Below are 20,887 nucleotides of genomic sequence, written 5' to 3'. Positions count from 1 at the left end.
GTGACATGGATGCCAGGGGAAGCAGCTGGTCTTAAAACCCCATACATGAACTCCAGGCCAGACAATCAGACTTTTTGGCTACAGACACTCAAATAGCTAAATTAAATAATGACTCACCCAGAATAAAAAAAAGAGAGAAATTAGTTTACAGAATCCAAAAAGGACATAAGTTGTAAGAGTCTGTTGTTGTTTGGGGTGGAGAGAAATGGAATTGGGGAGAAACTCAGCAAGACAAAATGTTTTTTTGTTTTTTTTGCTAGAGGATAGACATGACTCAGCTTGTTTCCCGCTGTTTATATTGTACTGCTACACAGATCTCTCCTCTGTTTGGTGGAGCTGAGAAAGCCACCCTCGTATTTGTTTCAGCAACACTATTGTTCATTTATTCAGAGCCAATATCCCAGGGAGGGATATTCATTTGGAAGAGGGCATTTTCCCCCCCTTAGTTTCTCATTTATTCTTCACACTGGGGGGGAATATATGAGGACATGCACAGAAACCTCCGGGAGCCGCTTGCTCCTTTTGGGTCTTGTGAGAGAAACTGCTAATAAATACACAAATACATTTTGCTCTCTTGTTGATTTGCACAGTTTTGCAGGGGAAAAAACAATGAATTTATAAACCACCTTATTTTAAATAATTTATCTAGTCCAGTGTATAGAGTTGGATTAAGGACCCAGATGTTACAGTTCAAACCTGTAGAAGTCTGCAGGCAGTTTTTTTTTCCATTTGTGAGGGAGAGCGGTAGGCGTTACACAGCTCCGCATTGCACTGCAAAAACACAAAATCTTATTTTCGGTGTGGTTTTTAGTGCAAATATCTTATTAACTTACAAATAACTTTTCAGCAAGATAAAGGAGCTTGTTTTAAGTAAGTAACTCCTTAATATCGGTGAAAAAGAGCTGCTGGCAGATTATTTCACTTATAACATGGGAAAAATGTCTTGCTATAAGTGAAATAATCTGCTAATGGAACTACCTCCTTTTTATCATTATTAAGGAATTAATGACTTAAAATAAAGTCTTATTTCATGCTGACATGTTAGTTTAGTCTTTTTTCAAGTGTACTAGACCAGAAAATAAATGGTTAGCATGTTAAGTAGTGTATGTAGATCCTTAAGGGATATTTTGATATTTCTTAATCCATTATGGACAGAATTACATTGACTTGAGTAACTTTTTGGGGAAAAGATGCTCTTAGGAGTATTTTTACTGCATTGTAGTTTTTACTTTCACCCGAATAACTTTATTATAAAGTATCGCTACTCTTACTTGAGTAAAATGTTGTTTTTGTTGACTTTTCATAAGATTTCCATTTAAAGAAATTGATTTGGAAAAAGTTTTATTTTTGCCTGATTTTGTTATTTTGTAGTTATGATATTCATGTAAATTATTTTCATTTTGTTCTCTAAACTACTTAAGTTTTATATTTCGATTGATGTTTTGATCAGTTACTCAGTACTTGAGTATCCTAGTTTTCAGTCATACACAAAAAAGATAAACTTATTTCTTTTTGTAAAGAAAACAACTTCTGCCTCAGATTCTAGGAAATACAATATCTAGTGTACATCAGTCCTTACAGTCAAATTGGTAAATCAGCTATAATACGGCAACCCTAATAAAATAAAAACTGAAATTTAGGTGTAGAGCTACCGTCTCTGTCCAAATAATTTTTTTTTCCTGATTGCATCAAAGCTCCTCGCTGGCGTTTGAGCGGAGTCTGCCGGTTTCCAAATGACTATCGCCGTCCAGCGTTCTGCATGCCTGCGCTAACTCGGCAGCCTTGCTTCGCAGTAATTTCCATTTCTTTGTAGTGTCCGATTCAGTTTGCACAGAATCCAGCAGTCTCTTCGGCCAAGAGAAAAATTCACTTAGAAATTCAGTTATTAGATTTTTCTCCAATGAGTCAGAGTTGCAGTGACGCAGCCGATGGCACTTGAGATGGAAGTGGAGCCGGAATCTTTCCAGCTCGTAACTTTTTAGCTTCTGCAGTCGGCGCGTATTTGGCTGCACGACCGGGAGGTTTCAGCGGGTCGGCAACGCCGAGAAGATATTATTAGTAGCGCACAAGCAGTAAAAATGAGCAGTTATTATTTACTGCATGCTTTCTATGCATTGTTACTCATCTACTTGTAGTCAGATGAAGGAAGGACGGTAGCTTCTTTTTCAATCCAAGTGAATGCATCTTATAGATAAATGAGAGCTGATTTTGTTGACAGTTTTTTTTTTTCTCTATGTGTGACAAAAATCTCTACGTGTCTGGTAGAAGAAGTAGAGTTACTAAACAGAACTGTGCCTGGCTAAAATCTCTCAAACCCGTCTGGTCAGATGTGTTGTGGTTGAACTTCGGTCACAATTCCAAAATGTATTTTTGACACAAAAACGACACCAAACACCGAACTCACAGGGAAGCATGGAGATGGCGTCACCCTGATCTGGGGTAAATTTGTTAAGGTAGAAATTGAGGGGTTTTTTGTCAAAGTAAAATTAAAATATGAAGTTCTAAATATTAGTAAATTTTGGTTCTTATACCTCCAAGTTTCTTCTACTTAGCAAAAGGTGAGAACAGAGTAAATTCTTCAGTGTCACTCCGACTCGATGGCTTCATTCAACAAAAACACTAAAGTCCAGAACTAAATCTGAGTGATCGCCTGACGAGCGGTGTGGTTGTTTCTCAAATTCTGACAGGTTTGGAAAATATTTGCCTCCTAACAGACCCGATGTTGAAACTGAATCAAAATGTGTTTTAAGAAGTTAATAGTACAAAGCCGTGCAAGTTTATGTGTCCCAGTTAATTCAGCATCGTTTAAAAGCCTGCCACAATAAACCAGTTCATCAATTAGTAACATGATGGAATAAAAAAGAGCTTGATGATTTCCATTCAGATGATTGATATGTTTTAAATTTTGTTTACAAAGACTTAATAATTCATTTCATTTAAGGTTCTGGTTGTGTGTGGTTTTTATTTACTGTATTTATTGCTGTATTTATTTCTTTTTTTAATCTTCCTCTTGCAGTGTTAAATGTTCTTTAAAAAAATGTAAGTTTATTAGTCTTTGAGAGGGCAAACTTGCATTATTATGTGATTAACATTTTATAACTTGAAAATGGCCTCAAAACAACAACATTGTCCTTTATTACAATAATTTTTCTGACAATTTCAGAATTATGAAATCGTGTATCGTGACAATTAGGCTTGTCACGATACACAATGTATCGTGACAAGCCTAATTGTTTATTTTCCTCAGAGCAGATTGCTTTCTTTTTCCATTTGAACTTTACATGATGAATGTCACTTTGAAGATAGCTTGAAATAATTTATTACGATCTTTAAAAACCTGGTATTTTTCCACGGATGTGTCCACTTTTGAATTCTATTGTTTGCTGACGTTTCGGGGGCAGCGTCGTCCGAGAACGAGACATTATTCTGCCTCTGCACAAGCGTTTCCACTGCGTAAATAAAGCCTTTTGCAAGAATACATCAGACCGCAGGGACGATTTTAGTATCGGAGCTTGCTAGAACTTTCCCAAAAGCTTCAGAGATTAATTTTCACGCGTTTTAGCTTTGAGAAGATGTGTCATTTGAGAAATGATCCGGGGAGCGCAGTGGGACACAGTGGGCCAGACGTAGAATTTTTTTTTTCTCCCTCCCTCTGTCACACTAACAGATAAATACACATACAGGCGACGTTCCTGTCCACAGTGTCCCCACGGAGTTCAGGGCAACAGCTGAACTTTGTTGCTGAGGGACTTCAGCTGCCAGACTCCCAGAAGTCGTGTTGTTGGTATTCCCACTGTGTTTTCCTGCCTCAGCTCCCTCCTCTCAGCTTTTCTCCTCTGCCTTCAACACATGAACCCACCTTTCATCTCTCCAGTGCTTGCCAGTCCTTCTTTTTGTCTGTTTCGCTTCACCTTGTGTCTCAGAACAGCAGCTGACGCGCATTTTCATTTTTGACATCATTTTTCGAGCGTGAACTTGAGCGCCCCGTTCGTTTCAGTGGGAACCACGTCTTCGCAAAGGATAAAATAACAGTGGAAGAAAAATGCGCAAGTGGAATTATAGATCTCATAGAGAGCAGATTGGATTTCTTTTGCAGTGTCAGCAGTTATGACAAATCTAAAAGCTTTTTGGTTTTTTTGTTGTCATTTTTGACTAATTGGTTAAAGAGAGAGGGTCAGCGGCTTGAAAAGGGCACAAACGCTCAGTTTCCCCTGTGAGGCACGATGGGTTGAAAAGAGCGTTTCTTCCACGCTCACATCGACTTTGTTTGATTTATCTCAGAAAGTCAATGCACGGTGCCGTCTGAGCTGAATTAGACAGTCTGGGATTCCCCCTACTGGTGACAAGTGGAAACATAATAACCACCAATTGTGTTTCCTGTGAGCAAGTAAACCCCAAGATGTTGCAAGACAGTTAAAATATGGCAGATAATTTATATATTCAGTCTGTAGAACAGGGGTCTCAAACTCCAGTCCTCAAGGGCCGCTGTCCTGCAACTTTTAGATGTGCCTCTGCTGCACCACCTGAATAGAATAATTAGGTCATTAAGGCTCTGGAGAACTGATCTACACAGGAAGGAAGTAATTAAGCCTTTTCATTCCAGTGGTTTGTACCTGTGGCACATCTAAAAACTGCAGGACAGGAAACTCGAGGCCTGGAGTTTGACACCCCTGCTGTAGAGCCATCAAAAGGTTTTCAGCATCACTTCATTGTCTTTCACACAACTAAAAATGATTTCAATGCAATCATTGAAATCTTTTATATTGATTACTGCGCTTTGTCTCGGCCATGTAGACACTATTTTGGCCCTTAAATCTGAACTGTGTCCATAGCCAAAATATGCTTGGTTTAATTTCTCTGTCTCAGTTCCTCATAACAGCCATCTGAACAATGTCCGTTTTATTTCTAAATATCATACGGGGGCGGGGACTTTTGCATATTTGCAGCTGGAATCTGAAGTATGCAAAAAAAATAACTTGTAATACGTACAGAGTAAGAGCTACTGAAGATATCAACTTACATGTGCCAAAAGAAAAAGAAATCATTCAAACATGTTATGTGTAGAGCAGAGTAAACGCTGTCAGGATTGACAGCGCTAAGACCCTCCTCCTGCCTCTGATTGGCTGTTACTGGGAGCACTTGGAGAAGATGGATGTGTTGAATTTTGTTTGCATATTATCCGTCTCATATCATTTTTTTCACAACCAGTGTTGCCATAGTTACATTGAAAAAGTAACTTTAATCGGATTACTGGTTGCTCCTTGAAAAAGTAACTTAGTTAGGTTACTGATTACTTGATTTGGAAAGTAACTATGTTAGATCACCAGTTACTTTTTCAGTTACCTTCAGCAGCTGCTGACAACCACCCACCTTCACCTGTGAAAATTGCATTGACCTTTGCCAATACTTACTCACTTAATTGCAAGTCATTTTGTAATGGTAACATCAACTATGTATCTCCACTTACAAGATTGAACTGAAGAGGAGATTGCTTAATGGTTACAACAGTCCAAAAAAAAACAACTTAAACACAAAAAGTTTCTTTTGCATTTTTGTCTGGAAAACTCTGATTAGGACTTTAGCTCCTATATCTATTTAAACAGTTGCTTGTAAGTTAGTTTTGTCTTATTTCAAGTGTGCTAAGGTATTTGCACCAGGAACCAGACCAAAAATACTTAGTGTGTAATATAATACCAAGTATTATATGTATGTAATGTCGGTCCCTTTATGTCTCAGTAACGGGACATGAAGTCTCAGGGGCTCACGGTTCAACCACGCAGCCATGCATTCATGTTGCTTCTGCAGGGAATTTCAGTCCAATGTGTGTCGATAAACACAGAGTGTGTGTGTGTGTATACATATACCTGACTGTATGCAGATGTCTGTGTGTGCTGTAGTGTAGTGCATGTCTGGCAGTGCTCCAAATCTCAGCGCTAATGGAGCGCTAATGTCCCCAGTGTGCCCTTGTTTACTTAATAACTACATATGGGAGGACAAGACGAGAGCCTTCGCCTACTTAAGCATGACACAGCTTGCATGTCTGACTCACTGTTCCCACAATGCCTCCCTTCGTTTGGTCCTTTTTATGGCTCAGAAGCAGGAATAATCCTCATAGGCTGCAGCTTGTCGTTTGATCGAGAATCTGTCGATTTAATTTTACAGATGTTCACCTGTTGATTAAAATTCAGTTTTTTCATTTTCCCGACATGACCAGCCTGTGGTCTGTAGCTAAACATTAAACAGGACGTCCGTGTGGATAAGAGAGGAAGTGCAAATATAATGAGCTCTTCTTTTTATCAGCATGCTTACTTATGATCAACTCGCTCAGATTACAGCCTTCGGGTCAGAAGTTTACATACACTTCACTTGAATGCTATTTTCATTCTAGACTTTGAAGGACTATTTTCTAGGATGAAATAATTATGCAACTTCAAAACTGCACAGAATCTTGACTTTTGATATCAGAAGATTGAAATCAAAATGTGTTCATTTATTTTTTCTCTCTTTTTTCCAGTGGATGTCACACAAAAAAATACATCTGACAAAATATTAGTGGTGTTGTAAATTTTGAGATTTGCGTATCTACTGTGTGCTGTCTCGTCTTGGTTTTAGCAGCCAGGTTAAACGTTACTCCTCATTCTTCGTCTCTTTCAGTTGTTGAAGGCAAAAACCTCATTCCCATGGATCCCAACGGCCTCTCCGATCCGTACGTCAAACTCAAGCTCATACCGGATCCTAAAAACGAGACCAAGCAGAAGACCAAAAGAATATACTCCAACCTCAACCCCAAATGGGACGAGACCATAGTTTTGTGAGCACCGTTTATTTACCGTCTTCTCTCTGTTCTGTCCTTCATGGAGCTACAAGACAGTGTCTGAAATTTCACTTGTCATTGCCTAAAGTAATCCTGGAGTTCAGAGGGAATTAGTTATCAGGAAGTTGTAGTTTGTACCCAGGGTTTCCCCTCAGTGTATTATAAGCCTGGCGGGCCACCAGGCTTTACTTGTGCCCCCAACAGGCTTAGCTTTGCTTATTTATTTAAGTTTCTTTTTAAATGTTTGCATTTTTTAAGACTCCATAGTTGGTGTTCAGATATTGATCTTCCAACAACGCATAATTATCAAGTGATATTTTCACATTTCCTGTCAACTTTAAACATTTTTTAACTCAAAAACACGACAGGCTGCTGGATGAATGACCGCCGGGCTCAGCGAGTTTTCTAGGGAAAACCTTGGTACCTTTTCCTTTTCTTTTTCTTTTTTTACTTCACAATGATTATGATGTGCTTTTCAGCAAGCTGAAGCCTTCGGACAAAGATCGCAGGCTGTCTGTAGAAGTGTGGGACTGGGATCGGACCACCAGGAACGACTTCATGGGATCCCTTTCCTTTGGCGTGTCGGAGCTCATGAAGTCTCCTGCCTGCGGCTGGTAATGTTGGCATTCTTGATTATCGCTTCTGTAAACCGTAAACAAAAATAGTTTGAAACCTTAAGCTGTAAAACCTACTCACCAAGTAAATACTCCGATATTTATTAAGTAAAAAACTGTAATTATATTTGAAGAAAGTGACTTTTGCTCTACTTAGCAGTTTAATTGTTCTACACAGACATTCTTCTAATATTTCGTACTTATTCCTGTTATGCAGCCTTAGCTTACTGTTTTGTGTTACAACTCCAAACTTAGTTACATTTTATTGGGGTATTTTATGTCCTATATTGGCACAAAGTAGAATGTAAATATAAGATCAATTTGTCTGTTTTATTATTTGCTTATTTACTCAGTTTAAGATCATTGGAGGAATAGCTGCTTACCTTTTTAAATATTTCAATTCTTTCCTTTGTGTTTCCTTCCTCTTTGTTCTTCCTACGTGTGTCTGGTTCTTTAGGTTCAAGTTGCTGTGTGAGGAGGAGGGGGAGTACTACAACGTCCCCATCTCAGTGGAGGATGATGGGAACGACGAACTGAGGAAGAAATTTGAGGTGAGGATCGCTTTAAAATAGTCGCCCCTCTGTTTTCCTGTTAGTTTTTTATGTCACTTAGCGTGTTGATATTTTTCCAGCTAATGTCTTTGTCCTTTGACATGGGAATTCTTTTGCACATGTACAGTTCTGGAAAAAGCGAAGAGACCACTGCACTGATTTCTGAACTCTTCCTGATTAAAACCTTTAGTATTTTTGTTTCTAAACGAATATGAACTTGTTTTCTTTGCATCTTTGTTGTTATTTTTGATCGTTTTCTGCAAGTAAATGCTACATTTTTGCTTGGAATTTCAGAGACATGTTGTCAGTCGTTCATAGAATAAAGAATAATGTTAATTTTACTCAAACGTAGACCTATATAAAGTAAAATCAGAGAACTGGTCATTTTAAGTGTTCTCTTAATTTTTTTTTACAGAGCTGTATATACATATCTAACATTAAAAATACATTTTTAATAGTAGAGCAGCCAGTGCCAAACAGTTTATTCTGCTTCATCAAAATATTGACAAATTGATTTCTCACTTGAAACTTAAATTGGGTTTGTTTTTTCGAAGCAAAAAGTGTTTGTCACACTAAGTCAAAAGGCTACTTCAGCACTTTTTTACTCAACTAAAAGTAAAATGTAGCCGTCCAAGAAATGACTCCAGTAAGACCAAATAGGAGGATTTGGTAAAGCAGATACTCGAGTACGAAGTGATTGATCAAAACATCAATCACTTCATATTTAAAAGTTACATCATCAGACGGACCACGATATAAAGTTGTGTGGAAATTTTGTCATTTTGATGAAAACAATTCAGATCAATTGCATGATTACAAAATAATAAAGTCAGGGAAAAGAAACACTTTTCCACATCAATTTCTTTCAAAGTAAAACTTATGAAGCTTTAACAAAAAGCTGCAGGGGTGCGTCTGGCGAAATTTTGGTTAAAACACGTTTGTTCTTCATTCAGTGACGTTACTCTCAGTGGCTAGAGAATCCAGAAACTTTGCTCAGGTAAAAGTAGTGATACATAGTAAAATTATTCAAGTAAAAGTAAAAAATTCTCATAAAAGTACAGGGTTTTTTTTTTTCTTCCAAAACGTGACTCAAGTAAATGTAACTGTTACTTTGATGGAAGGGTTAGAACTGGACTGCATAAAAAGGCATTTAAACTTTCTTCTTCTGCCACCTGGATTAACATCCAGAGGGATTTAATGTGGTCGCCCCCTTAACTTTGGGGCGACTCAAGTCGGCTTTAAAGGACAGGGACATCAGCTTACGTGTCTCATGTAACCTCTCCAATGCTGTGTGATGTCTGCAGAGTATTTTTCATGAAATGTGAAACGGTTTGTGTATTTCGTCTCGTCGTGTGTTTTATGCTGCTTTCTCGGCCAGGTCTCTCTTGGAAAAGAGGTTTTAATCTCAATGTGCTGTTCCTGGTTAAATAAAGGATACACACCGCACGCCCACCCCTACACACACACACACACACACACACACACACACACACACACACACACACACACACACACACACACACACACATCCATGATTGGTCCAGCTGCCCTGAGCTCAGAATCACGTCCAGGACGGTTATCAGATTGTCACCGAGCTCCACAGCTGTTGGCTCACTCACCATGTGGCAGCTGTAGCTGTGGATGTTCTTACGCAGCTCATTGTCTCTTTTATACTCTTGTGTCCACAGCCGTCATATTTGTTGCAAAAATTAAATCTCTATTTTATGTCAGCACATCCACCTTTTAGTATGTTTCTTCAGTGAAGACACCCAGCTGCCACATGAATTAGATTGTATTTTACTGCTAGGAAATCACGCTTCAAAGACAGTAGCTGCGTTTCCGCTACTAATGTGCCCAAAACTCTGTCAGTATGTTCTAATGTCGAGAAAAGACACACTTTCGCTATCGTGGTGTTTCCATTAAATTTGAAACGCAATTAAAATCACCTGCGAATAAGTTTGTTCACGCGATAAGTCACTAAAAACCACGGCGCCATCATCTTCCTACCACTTCCTGTCGTCTCCTTTGTCCTTTTTCCTCCAGTAGTAACTTCCTGTTGTTGATCATGTGACTCGTGTGACACGAAAACAAAGTGTTCCCATTGCAGTTTCGCGAAATGCACAAATTTTCGATACAGCCGAAAGACTGCCTCAACCTGGAGCAACGTCTTTCTATCGAAAAACTTGACTAGTTTCCATTAAGCAAATTTATTTTCGTAATTCCAATTTGGGCAATTTTACGGTCAATGGAAACGCAGCTGGTGACTGCGAAGGAGTTTGTGGAAGTTAAATAATGATAAATTTGTCCGTTTGCTCAGTTGGATTTTTTCAGTGTATGAATGCAGCATCTAAAATCCCAATTGAATCCTCGTTCATCCAGTTTGCAGTGCGTCTGGCAGGCTCAGTGAAGTATCGCTGCTGGTGATAATATTTTCTAAAACAATGCAAGCCTAACCTTTTGCAGATTTTTCATTAACTGTTGAAGAACTACTATGTACAGGTTCCTCTGTTACGTTACATGTCTTTACTATAACTCCTCTCTTTTCTGTTTGAAAGGCCCAGATTCTTCTGTTGACATTGTAATATTACCCACCAAAAAGTTTGAGTCTGATTTAATTAGTCAAAATGTCACAGTGCAAATCAACTGGTAAATCTTTGCTTGAGCCCTTCCATAGTTTCATCTCTGCTCTCTTAAATCACATTTTTAAGCAGTTTTCAAAGGAACTTCTGCTACTAAGTTTATATTTTTAATTAAGCTGTGCTTACCTAAAACAATTATTTTATTAGAGTTGGCAGCGAGTTAGCCTTAGAAGTAGCATTTTATGACAAGAATATAATAGTAACAGTGAGGGGGTTTGGACACTACAGATTTTAAAGTGGCATGTTGTTAAATGATATGTTTTTGTTGTGAATTGTTTCATTGTCAGAGTTTAACTGTTCATGTCATTTGTACTACTGATTGTATGCTAGTAGATTTAATAAAGCAGGGGGTAGTTCTACAACGTGTTCACTAACTTTTATCCAATCCATGCTAGAAGCGATCGTGCTACACTCTATTTGCAAAAAGTATATATAAACATTGACTATTTCCACGTATCCTCATGTTGAGACACACTTTGTGTATTTCACTAGGATCATTTGAGATGAACTAACATTTTTGCTCCGCTTTGTTGTACAATTTTCACAGAAAAAAAAAAAGAATATTAAATGTGTTGGTATTCACCTCCCCGACCCCCAAAGTCAATATTCTGCAGAAGCACCTTTCACTGCTTGTGTTGATGACTTGGCTTATTGAACTCTTGGTGTCGTGGGGAACTTCTCTGTCCTCCAGCTTCTCTTTCCTCCTCATAAACCCCTCTGTGGTTTCTCCGTTTTCCCCCCTCTTAGCCTCCTGCTCCCCCCCCGTGTCCACGGTGAGACCTACAGAATACTGTACATCCTGTGTCACGTGTTCATGTTTAATGCAAGAGTTTCTCTCTTCCTTTCTTCACGTCTTGCCCTCCTCTCAGGACTGCCAAAATAACTGTAATCTGAAGGTAGCCCTCTCCCCTCTCCTCTCCTGCCCTCCCTCCACCTTTTATCTGCTCACATGGCCCTTTTTTTTTTGTTTTGTTTTATGGTGACATGTTGCTTCATTTATTCCCCGCCCTTGTGCATTTTGTATGTGGCCCCATGCTGCTGTGAATTCAGTTTTTCCGACATTATGTGCCTTACATGCAAAATTTTGACATTTTATGAATGTTAAAAAAGAAAAAAGAAAAAACTAGTTGAGTATTAAGTCCCTTTTGGTATTTTCATTCTTGTTGGTGAGTCTTTGTGTTGTTTGTGAAACGACTGCCTGTTAGTCCCAACACTTCACTTTTACAAGTTTGTGGTTCTGCATGTTTTCGTTTCCTGTCCGTCTTAAACTTTATGTCCTTCATTCTTACATCTTCTCCTGTCTGAATGTATTTTACTGTTTCTCACCCCCAAAAAAGTCCTTAAAATTTCTTAAGCAATGTCGTCGTTGTACATTTAAGCATTACCTTATCGCCTTAGTTAAACTAGTATTTCAAATGTCAACATGTCTCTCAGTGAATATATGTCTAATATTAGTCTTGACATTAAATTCACAGCTGTCCTCAGTAAAAGCTTAGCTTAGAAAAGCCAAGAAATGAAAACAGATCAGTTAATAAAATGTGTGCAGTGAAGGGAAATGGTGCTAGGAATCAGTATTGTACACATGAAGAAAAAGGTTGTGTAAAAAAAAAAAAAAAAAGTGCGAAACGCCAAGAAACCAGCTGAAATTTGTCGGTACGCACACTCACCGCGCAAAACTCCACTGGTTTTCCTTGTTTCCTTAAACAAGGAAAACCATGTTTAAGCTTCTTTTTAAAGTTTGCTTCAGAAAATTTAGACGAGTCAGCAGCATCAGGGGAGACGAGGTCGGAGCTAAACTCTAGAGATTTCATTGCACACACTATGGAGGAAAATAGGTTCTGAAAAATGGTATTTCGCCCCCGAAATACCATACCAATAGTGAAATTTGGAAGTGGGAACATCATGATGTGGCTGCTCTTCCAACATATGATTCTGGTAGATGTCATAGGGACAGGTGGATGGAGAAATGTACCCAGACTTTCAAAATAAGGCAAGATATTGGACCCAAACAAACAGCCAGGGAAACTCTTAATCGATTTCAGGGAAAGAAAGTAAAGCTGCTAGTCAATCATGTGACATGCATCTAATTGAATATCTGTGGAAAAAAACAGAAGATCAGAGTGCATAGAAAGTTTTAAGGGTTTATGTAAAAGCATTGATCGAAATCACTCTTGAGCAATGCATATCATTAATTTCTCCCTGGAGAAAATGTCTTGAATGTGTCATTATCAAAGAAAAAGTTATTTTCCCTGTCATTGCAATTTATTTGATCCAAGTCAATTTCTTTTACTTGGGTCGTTGACGACATCTGGTGTGAATTTTACATAAGTTCAAATATTAGAAATATATTTACTGAGCATGTTCGGTCCTTATTTTGGCCCCTGTACCTTGTACATGACTGGTTTACTGTAGTACTCTCTACTTCTAAAGCAGTAGAGAGAAATACCGCATTTGATCACAAGATGTCATCAGTGGACTGAAGTGCCTAAAGCAGAATGCATGGCTTTGTTTTTTTCTACATAAAATTTCAGTGTCACACCGACTCTCTTTTCGGTCTTCATTCGGTATTTTAGTTTAATTAGTGACGGTGTTCTCCTTTAAAAATATCAAAAATCAGAAATAGGCTCAGAAATACAGTCAGTGGAATTAGGGCGCAATATAAAGTCCTCAGAAAATAATATAAAATTAAACCATGCATGAAATGTAACCTTTTGTTTTTGTTTATTAACTCTTACAATGTACCAGAAATAACAAGCTCATATACAGTAATGAAATACGTAGGTATAAAATGGCTGTACGAATACATGAAAAATAGTAAACCAGCTTTTAAAAAATTACTCACAGTCATTCTATGGCGTTTGTTTGACTTTACAATAATTACTCCAGATGTGAAATGTGTTAAAGTATATATAAAAGTAAACAAGCATTATAAAAGTAAGAACAACAGGCTCTGAAAGGACTACTATGACATTATCTGTGCAATTTTGTAAACATGGCTTAGATGCTGACGACGCACATCATCAGCATGAAATAGATAGTTTATTATGTATTCCACCACATTTCTCACCGTATGTGCTAAATAATAAAGATTTACCTTCTCAACCTCCTTGTTCTTATCCTCCAAGTCACAACACTGTTTTTCAGTGCTGAACAGAATGACGCTTGTCACTTCATACCTCGATGAACAGGCCAGCACTTACAGCAGGACGGAAAAATCACCTCAACAAACGTTTAACAAGACTATCACCACCCATACAACCAGCCTAACATTTGTTTAGTTTTTTTTAAAAAGATTGTCGTTAGTAGTTTTGCCTTTTTTTTTTTATGTACAAGACATGCTGCTCTTTATCCTTAACTACCTGCCTTACAATTTGGCTTGCCTTTGCTCACTAGTGTGACATGTGAGTCAGTCCCTTGGGCTCCCTTCTCCCTGTGGTTTCAGGACCAAGCGGTTGTGGAAGACTCTGACCAGGTGCGTCTGACTGGAGGAAAGTAAGGCAGCCGAGCCCCTGCCCTGGCCAGGCTTGTTGCTTTTGTCTAAACACTCGCAGGCTTGCCATGGTGTGCTGCGGTTGCTCTGCTTTGTGTTTTTCTGCCGCCACAGGCAGACCACAGCGGCCACTAATAACCAGACTAAAACCTTTATGTGTCGGCACGACATAAATCTGACTTTGGTACAGATATAAAAGAGGTGACATTTGTTTAATAAAGTCTTGTGCTTTGGCCTCGCTGGATGATGTAACGCTCTTTTTTTTTTTCTTCCAAAGCGTTCCCCTGTCTGTGAATATAGAATATAGAGACAAGCACAGCAGAATGAATTTTATGTCAACACTTTTCAAAGATGTCGCTGGAAACCTTGACTGCTTGAAACGCTTCACTTTCCTACAAATGCTAGAGATACAACCTGACTCTTAGATAGACCTGTCATCATGTGATTGGCTAAAGCATGAATTTTCTCTGTGCACTGATTAGCTGAGATTATAAGCTGGATTATGCTGAGTGTTGCTTTTGTGATGAAAGCAGAAAGGAACGTGTCTTCTTTTGTATTTGCTCGTTGTCTGGAGTTCAAATCGCCGAATGAGTTAATTTTCTGGAGCATTTTGTCTCGTTAGGCAAGTGAGCATGACAAGGCATGTAGGAAATGCACAGATGATCCGTTTCTGCAGGTCGAGTTTTGAGGTTGCACTGGGCCTGCGTTGTAATGTGGCAGCCACAGTGTGGCATCCTTTACTTCTTATTCAAACCTGACAGAGATGTTTCTCTTATTGTGGTGGCAAACCACTCTTGCGATTTTAATGTATTGTGTTGGTAAATCTTCATTTCTTTGCACTCTTCATCTTTGTGATTTAACTTTTTTTTAATTGTAGTTTTAGAAACACACCTGTTTTTAATGAATAACACCTAATTTAAGCTTTACTGTGTAAATGCGTATTTTGAAAACAAGAGCTCTTATGTTTGGCTTAGTGGAAGCTGTACATCAAAAGTTTGGATCGGTTTTTTAGGACGTCTTAACTTTCAGGTGTCTAGATGATGGTTAGTTTTGATGAAGCAGTTCTGGGACAGTACTTCGTCTCCATTAGAGCCCCCGTCCTATGTGCAATCTACCAGCGATGGCAAACACAACCACAGCAGATGATGCTCCATTTATCATGATTACTTACTGGCACTGTTTTGTCTGGATTGAATGCATCACTTACTCTCTGTAAGACGTTTCTTTTGGTCATTGTGGCCTAAACACCTTATCTGATCTGGCAAAGTAAAGCTTTCCTGCAGAAGGTCAGGTGAACTTTAGGGGCTTTAGTCAGATTTAAGCTTATTTTAGCACAAGATTTTAAATGAATGGTTGACATGCACAGTGGTGCAGTTGGTAGCACTGTTGCCTTGCAGCAAGAGGGTCCTGGGTTCGATTCCCGGCCCGGGGTCTTTCTGCATGGAGTTTGCATGTTCTCCCTGTGCATGCGTGGGTTCTCTCTGGGTTCTCCGGCTTCCTCCCACAGTCCAAAAAACATGACTGTCGGGTTAATTGGTCTCTCTAAATTCTCCCTAGGTGTGAGTGTATGTGCATGGTTGTGTGTCCTGTCTGTTTCTGTGTTGCCCTGCGACAGACTGGCGACCTGTCCAGGGTGAACCCGCCTCTAGCCCAGAACGTTAGCTGGAGATAGGCACCAGCACCTCCCAACCCCACTAGGGACAAGGGTGTAAGAAAATGGATGGATGGTTAACAATCCTTAATTTGTAGTTGAGTGAAAAGTGAACATTGCATGAGGTTTAAGTTTAAGACTGATCAATTCATTTAGTGACAGCTTAACTCTTTCAGATACCCTATAACATGAAACACCATAATAATCTTGATAATAACCCTAAAGAATATTAATAACTTGCTTCACGTTTCTGGAAGGCAATCCGTCAACCAACCAACCAAATCTTATTTGGATACTTTATAACAGCCACTACTTTGCCAAAAACACAACCTGGGTAGACGCGTAGAAGTGTCACAGTGCTACTATTTGCTAAAAGCAGCTCTAAACAAATGCATTTTAAGGTTAGCTCTACCCAAAATCAGATCATCGATGGTCCACAATGCAGAAAGTAATGATCATTCTAGATGCTTGGACCAGATATGGTCACCTCACTGTTTGGACCCGGGGACTTCTAGAAGATGTTGGTCAGCAGACCAAAGAGCTCTGACTGGGTAATGTGTTTGTAAGAGATCACATAATGTCATCAACAACATTAAACACAAATATTAAAAGACTAAAATCAACTCTAATATGTCCTGGGAACCAGTGAATGGAGTAAAGTGCAGGAGTGATGTGACTGTGTCTCCTGGTGTTAGTCAGCAGTCAGTTTAGTATCTTGCGTCGTTCTTCTACCCATGTTTCCTCTATGTGAAAGGATGTTGAAACAATTATTCTATCCTAGAAGAGGTAGAACTGCTTAAAAGGTTTTGAGAATTTAGCACCATTATGATGTTCACTCCCAGGAAACAAGTAGTGCTATGCATAAAAGATGTTTTGATTTGTCTAAACTACAGGGCTTAGTCAAATAAAGTGGTTCATGAAACTTAAAATTATCACAAAATAGCATAAAACATCTTAAAAGTTGTTTTTTAATTATAGTAATAATAAAAAAACTTTTACTCTACCATGATTCAGTCATGTCTAGTGCTGTGTTTGGTCTTCATGTATCTACTGTATTTATTGCATTATTTTTGATGTGCTGTGTCATTAGCTTTTTGCTTCACAAGCACATGCAGTGTACCGTTTTGGGGGTTTTTTTACACTGACCCAATAAAGGCTAAGCTATGTATTAAGATTGATTATGAATTAATCATGCAGCACATCAGCTCCATAATGCCAGTGGCATCAGTGAGTCATTTCATACCTTTCATTTTGAAATCCGCTGATCATCCAGTAGTTTGTGGTGGTAACTGAGTAGATAGGCACAGTTCTGGTCAAAAGTTTACATACACTCATCAGTGGCATTAATGAAATGTTAACAAGATGCTTCTAATGTACTTTTGTATCCAGGGTGGAATGATTATTCACTATACAACTTCAATTTTATTAGGAATTTATTGTCTCAATTCTTCACAAGGACAAAATTATACATACTGATAATATATACATGAAGTTTTGTCCGTTGGCAAGTTGGACCTCAGTCACACTCTTTTTGTAGCCAAGGGAGCCATGACTGAGTGGAGTCACTCTTCTTGGAACCGAAAGACCTGATTTGAATTGGTTGGTTTTCAGGTATGGACCCAACTTAGTCGATACGTTTTCAAGAACGAAGCGGTCAGGACTATCACAAGGCCGTTCTAGAGACTTGGTGTTAGCCTGCCTATCCATTTCAAATCCAGTTTTATTGATTTGGGATCATCAGTCCCTTTGGAAAACCCTATTGTGTCCAGGTTTCCATCATCCACTTGTTGATTAGAAGTGGAAGATTTATCCCACCCAGCTTTGCACAATGTACCAGCACCCCTGGCAGTGAAATGTTTCCATCACCATGCTTGATACAGATATTATCTTTTTACATTTGAATACCTCATTTTTATCCCTCCAAACGTTTTTGGTTCCACTATTGCCAAAATACCCAATTTTGGTCTCATTGGATAAAAAAAAAAAAAAAATCCTGAAGGAATTTGCCTGTAGGAGCAAATTTCAGTCTAGTTTAAACATGCTGACATAAATCAGGCATTTCTTTCTTGTTAGGCAGTGCAGGTTGATGATGTCAATGTCAACGTTAAACACACAAAATCCTCCACATCAAGACCAATAAAACTGTCTTCTGGAACACCACAGACACCAGCGTTATAGGAGTTTTCTGTTCATGGCAGGGCAAGCTTTTGCCTTTTTGGGTTGTTCCTCAACATCTGGACCAAATCTCTTTTCAACTGAAGGTGCAGGTCTGGCTCAGGTAGTTAAATCTTGGACACAATTGGTGGAAAATGAGCTCAAACACAACTGGTTTTAGAAAGGATAGATCAGTCTAGCATCAACCAGTATGAGATGCATGAAGTTAAGCAGAATCCGTCAACAAATTGCAGTTCTATGTGGTCTAACCATGCTGCCCTGTAAAAATAAATGGTTTGGAAATCATTCAAAGCCTCAAATTATGGAATTATCCATGCCTGTGCTGAGTGCAGTATATTAACTTGTAGACCAGAACTGTGGTGTGAATGAAGGGACAGACACAGAGAAACCAAATATCAGATTTATTTTCATGACAGCAAATGAAAATAAGTGATATTCTTGAAGTTTTGTTGCATTTATGACCGGAAGTGGCGCCTTCAAACCCTGTAGTTGTTACGTTTCGGAAAACGTTCAGTTGTCAGACACTTTGTGTTTTGTGTCCCGGGTGCAGGAAGCCAAGTTAGGCCCGGGAAAGAAGATGATCTCAGAGACAGATGACGGCCGCCCCAGCAGCTACCCTTCCAACAGCCTGGACCAGGTCAAGCTAAGTGACTTTAGCTTTCTGGCGGTGCTGGGAAAAGGCAGCTTTGGAAAGGTGAGAAGTATGCCTCAACTCAAAAATAGTGGAGGGGGGAAAAAAAACAATCTTTGGACTTTCTAGTAACAGAGAGTTTGCCAATCATTCTATCCGCTTTTGCTTCTCCAAAGGTTATGCTAGCAGAGATGAAGGCCACAGAAGAGCTTTACGCCATTAAGATCCTGAAAAAGGACGTGGTGATCCAGGACGACGATGTGGAGTGTACGATGGTGGAGAAGAGAGTCCTGGCCCAGCAGGACAAGCCGCCCTTCCTCACGCAGCTCCACTCGTGCTTCCAGACTGTGGTACGTAAATCGCCCCTGGACACGCATCCGAACAATACGCCTCCACCCAGGTCAGGTCAAATTATTTCAGAACGGGGCTTTTAGCTAAATAAATTAGTCGGGGGGGGATTTAGTGCATATATATGACAGGTTTAATTAAAAGAACCAGACAGTAAAAATAAACAAGCCCCAATTTGTAGGCTAAAGAATCGGAGCATTTGTATGCATGTGCAAACTTCTACAACTGCACCTTTGCATCGAATCTTTGAACCTAACAAGTTTTTTTTCCTTCGTTTCAAAAAATAATAGCAGTGATGTTAATAGAATGTTCAGTTTTTGTGACCCATTACCGAGAGAGGAAAATCGAATTTCCGATGTGCGAGGATTCAGTGAAGATGTGGTATAAATATGACTCGGTCAGTGAAGCCAAGCCAGGCGGAAAGTCCAGTTTGTTGTCGGCATGTCTCTGTTGCTGTGTGGAACGGCTCCGTTTGTTTTGTCTTATTTAGGGACCATCAAAAGTGTGGCGCACTGGGGTTAGGCTGAACTTGTCACAGGCAATAAGACACCAGCGGTTTAAAATAAAGAGAACATTTTCTGGCAGAAGGCTGCGTGGGGTGTTTTCTTCTTTCACAAAGCCGTTTGTTGTGCGCCGTCCGGGTCACCTTGTCGTAGCGGTGTGGAACGTCTCACAGCTTTTTAAAACCGAACTGCATCTTTCTGTCTTGAACTTGACTAGTGCTGCTTTTAACGTGACACTTATTGTGTCGCTTCTAATTAATTTATCTCATCTTTTGCCAACTCTTGTTTTGTCCTGTCTCACTGTAGGACCGGCTGTATTTCGTCATGGAGTATGTGAACGGTGGAGATCTCATGTACCATATCCAGCAAGTGGGCAAGTTCAAGGAACCCCAAGCAGTGTAAGATACATTGGCTTTTTCAGGAAATTCCAGACTATTTTAAACAGTCTGTCCTGCTGGTGGAAGCGTCCTGTTCATGAGTGGCAAATTCTGCAAATGTCTCTTATTTCAGATTCTATGCAGCAGAGATTGCAGTGGGACTATTCTTCCTGCACCTTCAAGGAGTCATTTACAGGTCTGTGAAATATGTAAAATTCAATTAACAGTTTTTTTTTATTATTATTATTTATTCATGACCTCTTGGTCCTCTTTGGCCTCCACGGTAGAAACACTGACAAAGATAGAATAAAAAAAGGTTTGAATCCAACAACAATGTGGTCAGACAAATGCTAAACCCAGCTTCTCATGTAACTCAGGAGAAGCATCACATGAAGTGCAAATTTTCATGTAGCAGTAAAACAAGTACACGATGCTGTACTTTTTCTTCTATCTGATACGGAAGCACATAAAGTTTAACCTCTAGCTAAAAGTGCAGACACAAACAATTTTTGGACAGGTTGACAAAAATTATCTGCTGAATGTTTGTCACAATTCTGAGACAGCATATTTAAGACATGGTGTGTTGTATAAAATACTAGAATTACTACTAAAATGCCACACCAATGACAACATAAGGTATTATTTCCTGCCATGCTATGTCATGCAGTCTCTCTGTCTGCGCTAATGAAGATTCACTCAGCTCAGGATGCTGAATGCTTGAAGGAATTCCAAAAGGAGAGCTATCAGATTTATATTGTTACGATTTTACCTTCTGGGAGAACTTAGATGGTTGATAGAGCATTAAATATTCACCCTCAATCATTCTGTATGGCAAACAAAACGGATTTTCATAATTCACTCTATGTATACTTCATACAGTAGATGTGCCAGGACTTGATGCTTCAATAAATGGACTTCATTTGACCATTTTGAGAAAGATGAGAAACAGTGTGACATTATGTTGTCTTTAATATTGTTTTCTCTTTTCCCAATATGCCTTTACCATAAACTGAATTTGCTTTTTGAAGACTTTATCAGACATTACTGACAAATGTTGCTGCAGTTAGTACAAAACACACAAAAAAAACATAAAT

General features: G+C 39.0%; 1 protein-coding gene across 2 annotated transcripts in view; it reads left to right on the top strand.

Annotated features, from left to right (window-relative positions):
* The window catches only part of prkcaa (protein kinase C, alpha, a), a 166,268-nt gene that overhangs the window by 112,500 nt on the left and 32,881 nt on the right, over positions 1–20,887 (top strand). The window contains exons 6-13 of one of the 2 annotated variants that reach the window (XM_032562073.1): positions 6,655–6,811; positions 7,294–7,428; positions 7,886–7,979; positions 11,488–11,514; positions 18,485–18,628; positions 18,742–18,915; positions 19,723–19,814; positions 19,927–19,989. In XM_032562073.1, coding sequence (XP_032417964.1) covers positions 6,655–6,811; positions 7,294–7,428; positions 7,886–7,979; positions 11,488–11,514; positions 18,485–18,628; positions 18,742–18,915; positions 19,723–19,814; positions 19,927–19,989 — 886 coding nt within the window. The remainder of the gene's footprint in view (positions 1–6,654; positions 6,812–7,293; positions 7,429–7,885; positions 7,980–11,487; positions 11,515–18,484; positions 18,629–18,741; positions 18,916–19,722; positions 19,815–19,926; positions 19,990–20,887) is intronic. The other variant, XM_032562074.1, reaches the window with a different exon arrangement.

The sequence above is a fragment of the Xiphophorus hellerii genome, chromosome 5 (genome assembly GCF_003331165.1).
Source record: "Xiphophorus hellerii strain 12219 chromosome 5, Xiphophorus_hellerii-4.1, whole genome shotgun sequence".
NCBI lineage: Eukaryota > Metazoa > Chordata > Actinopteri > Cyprinodontiformes > Poeciliidae > Xiphophorus > Xiphophorus hellerii.
This window is presented reverse-complemented; position numbering and strand designations above follow the sequence as displayed.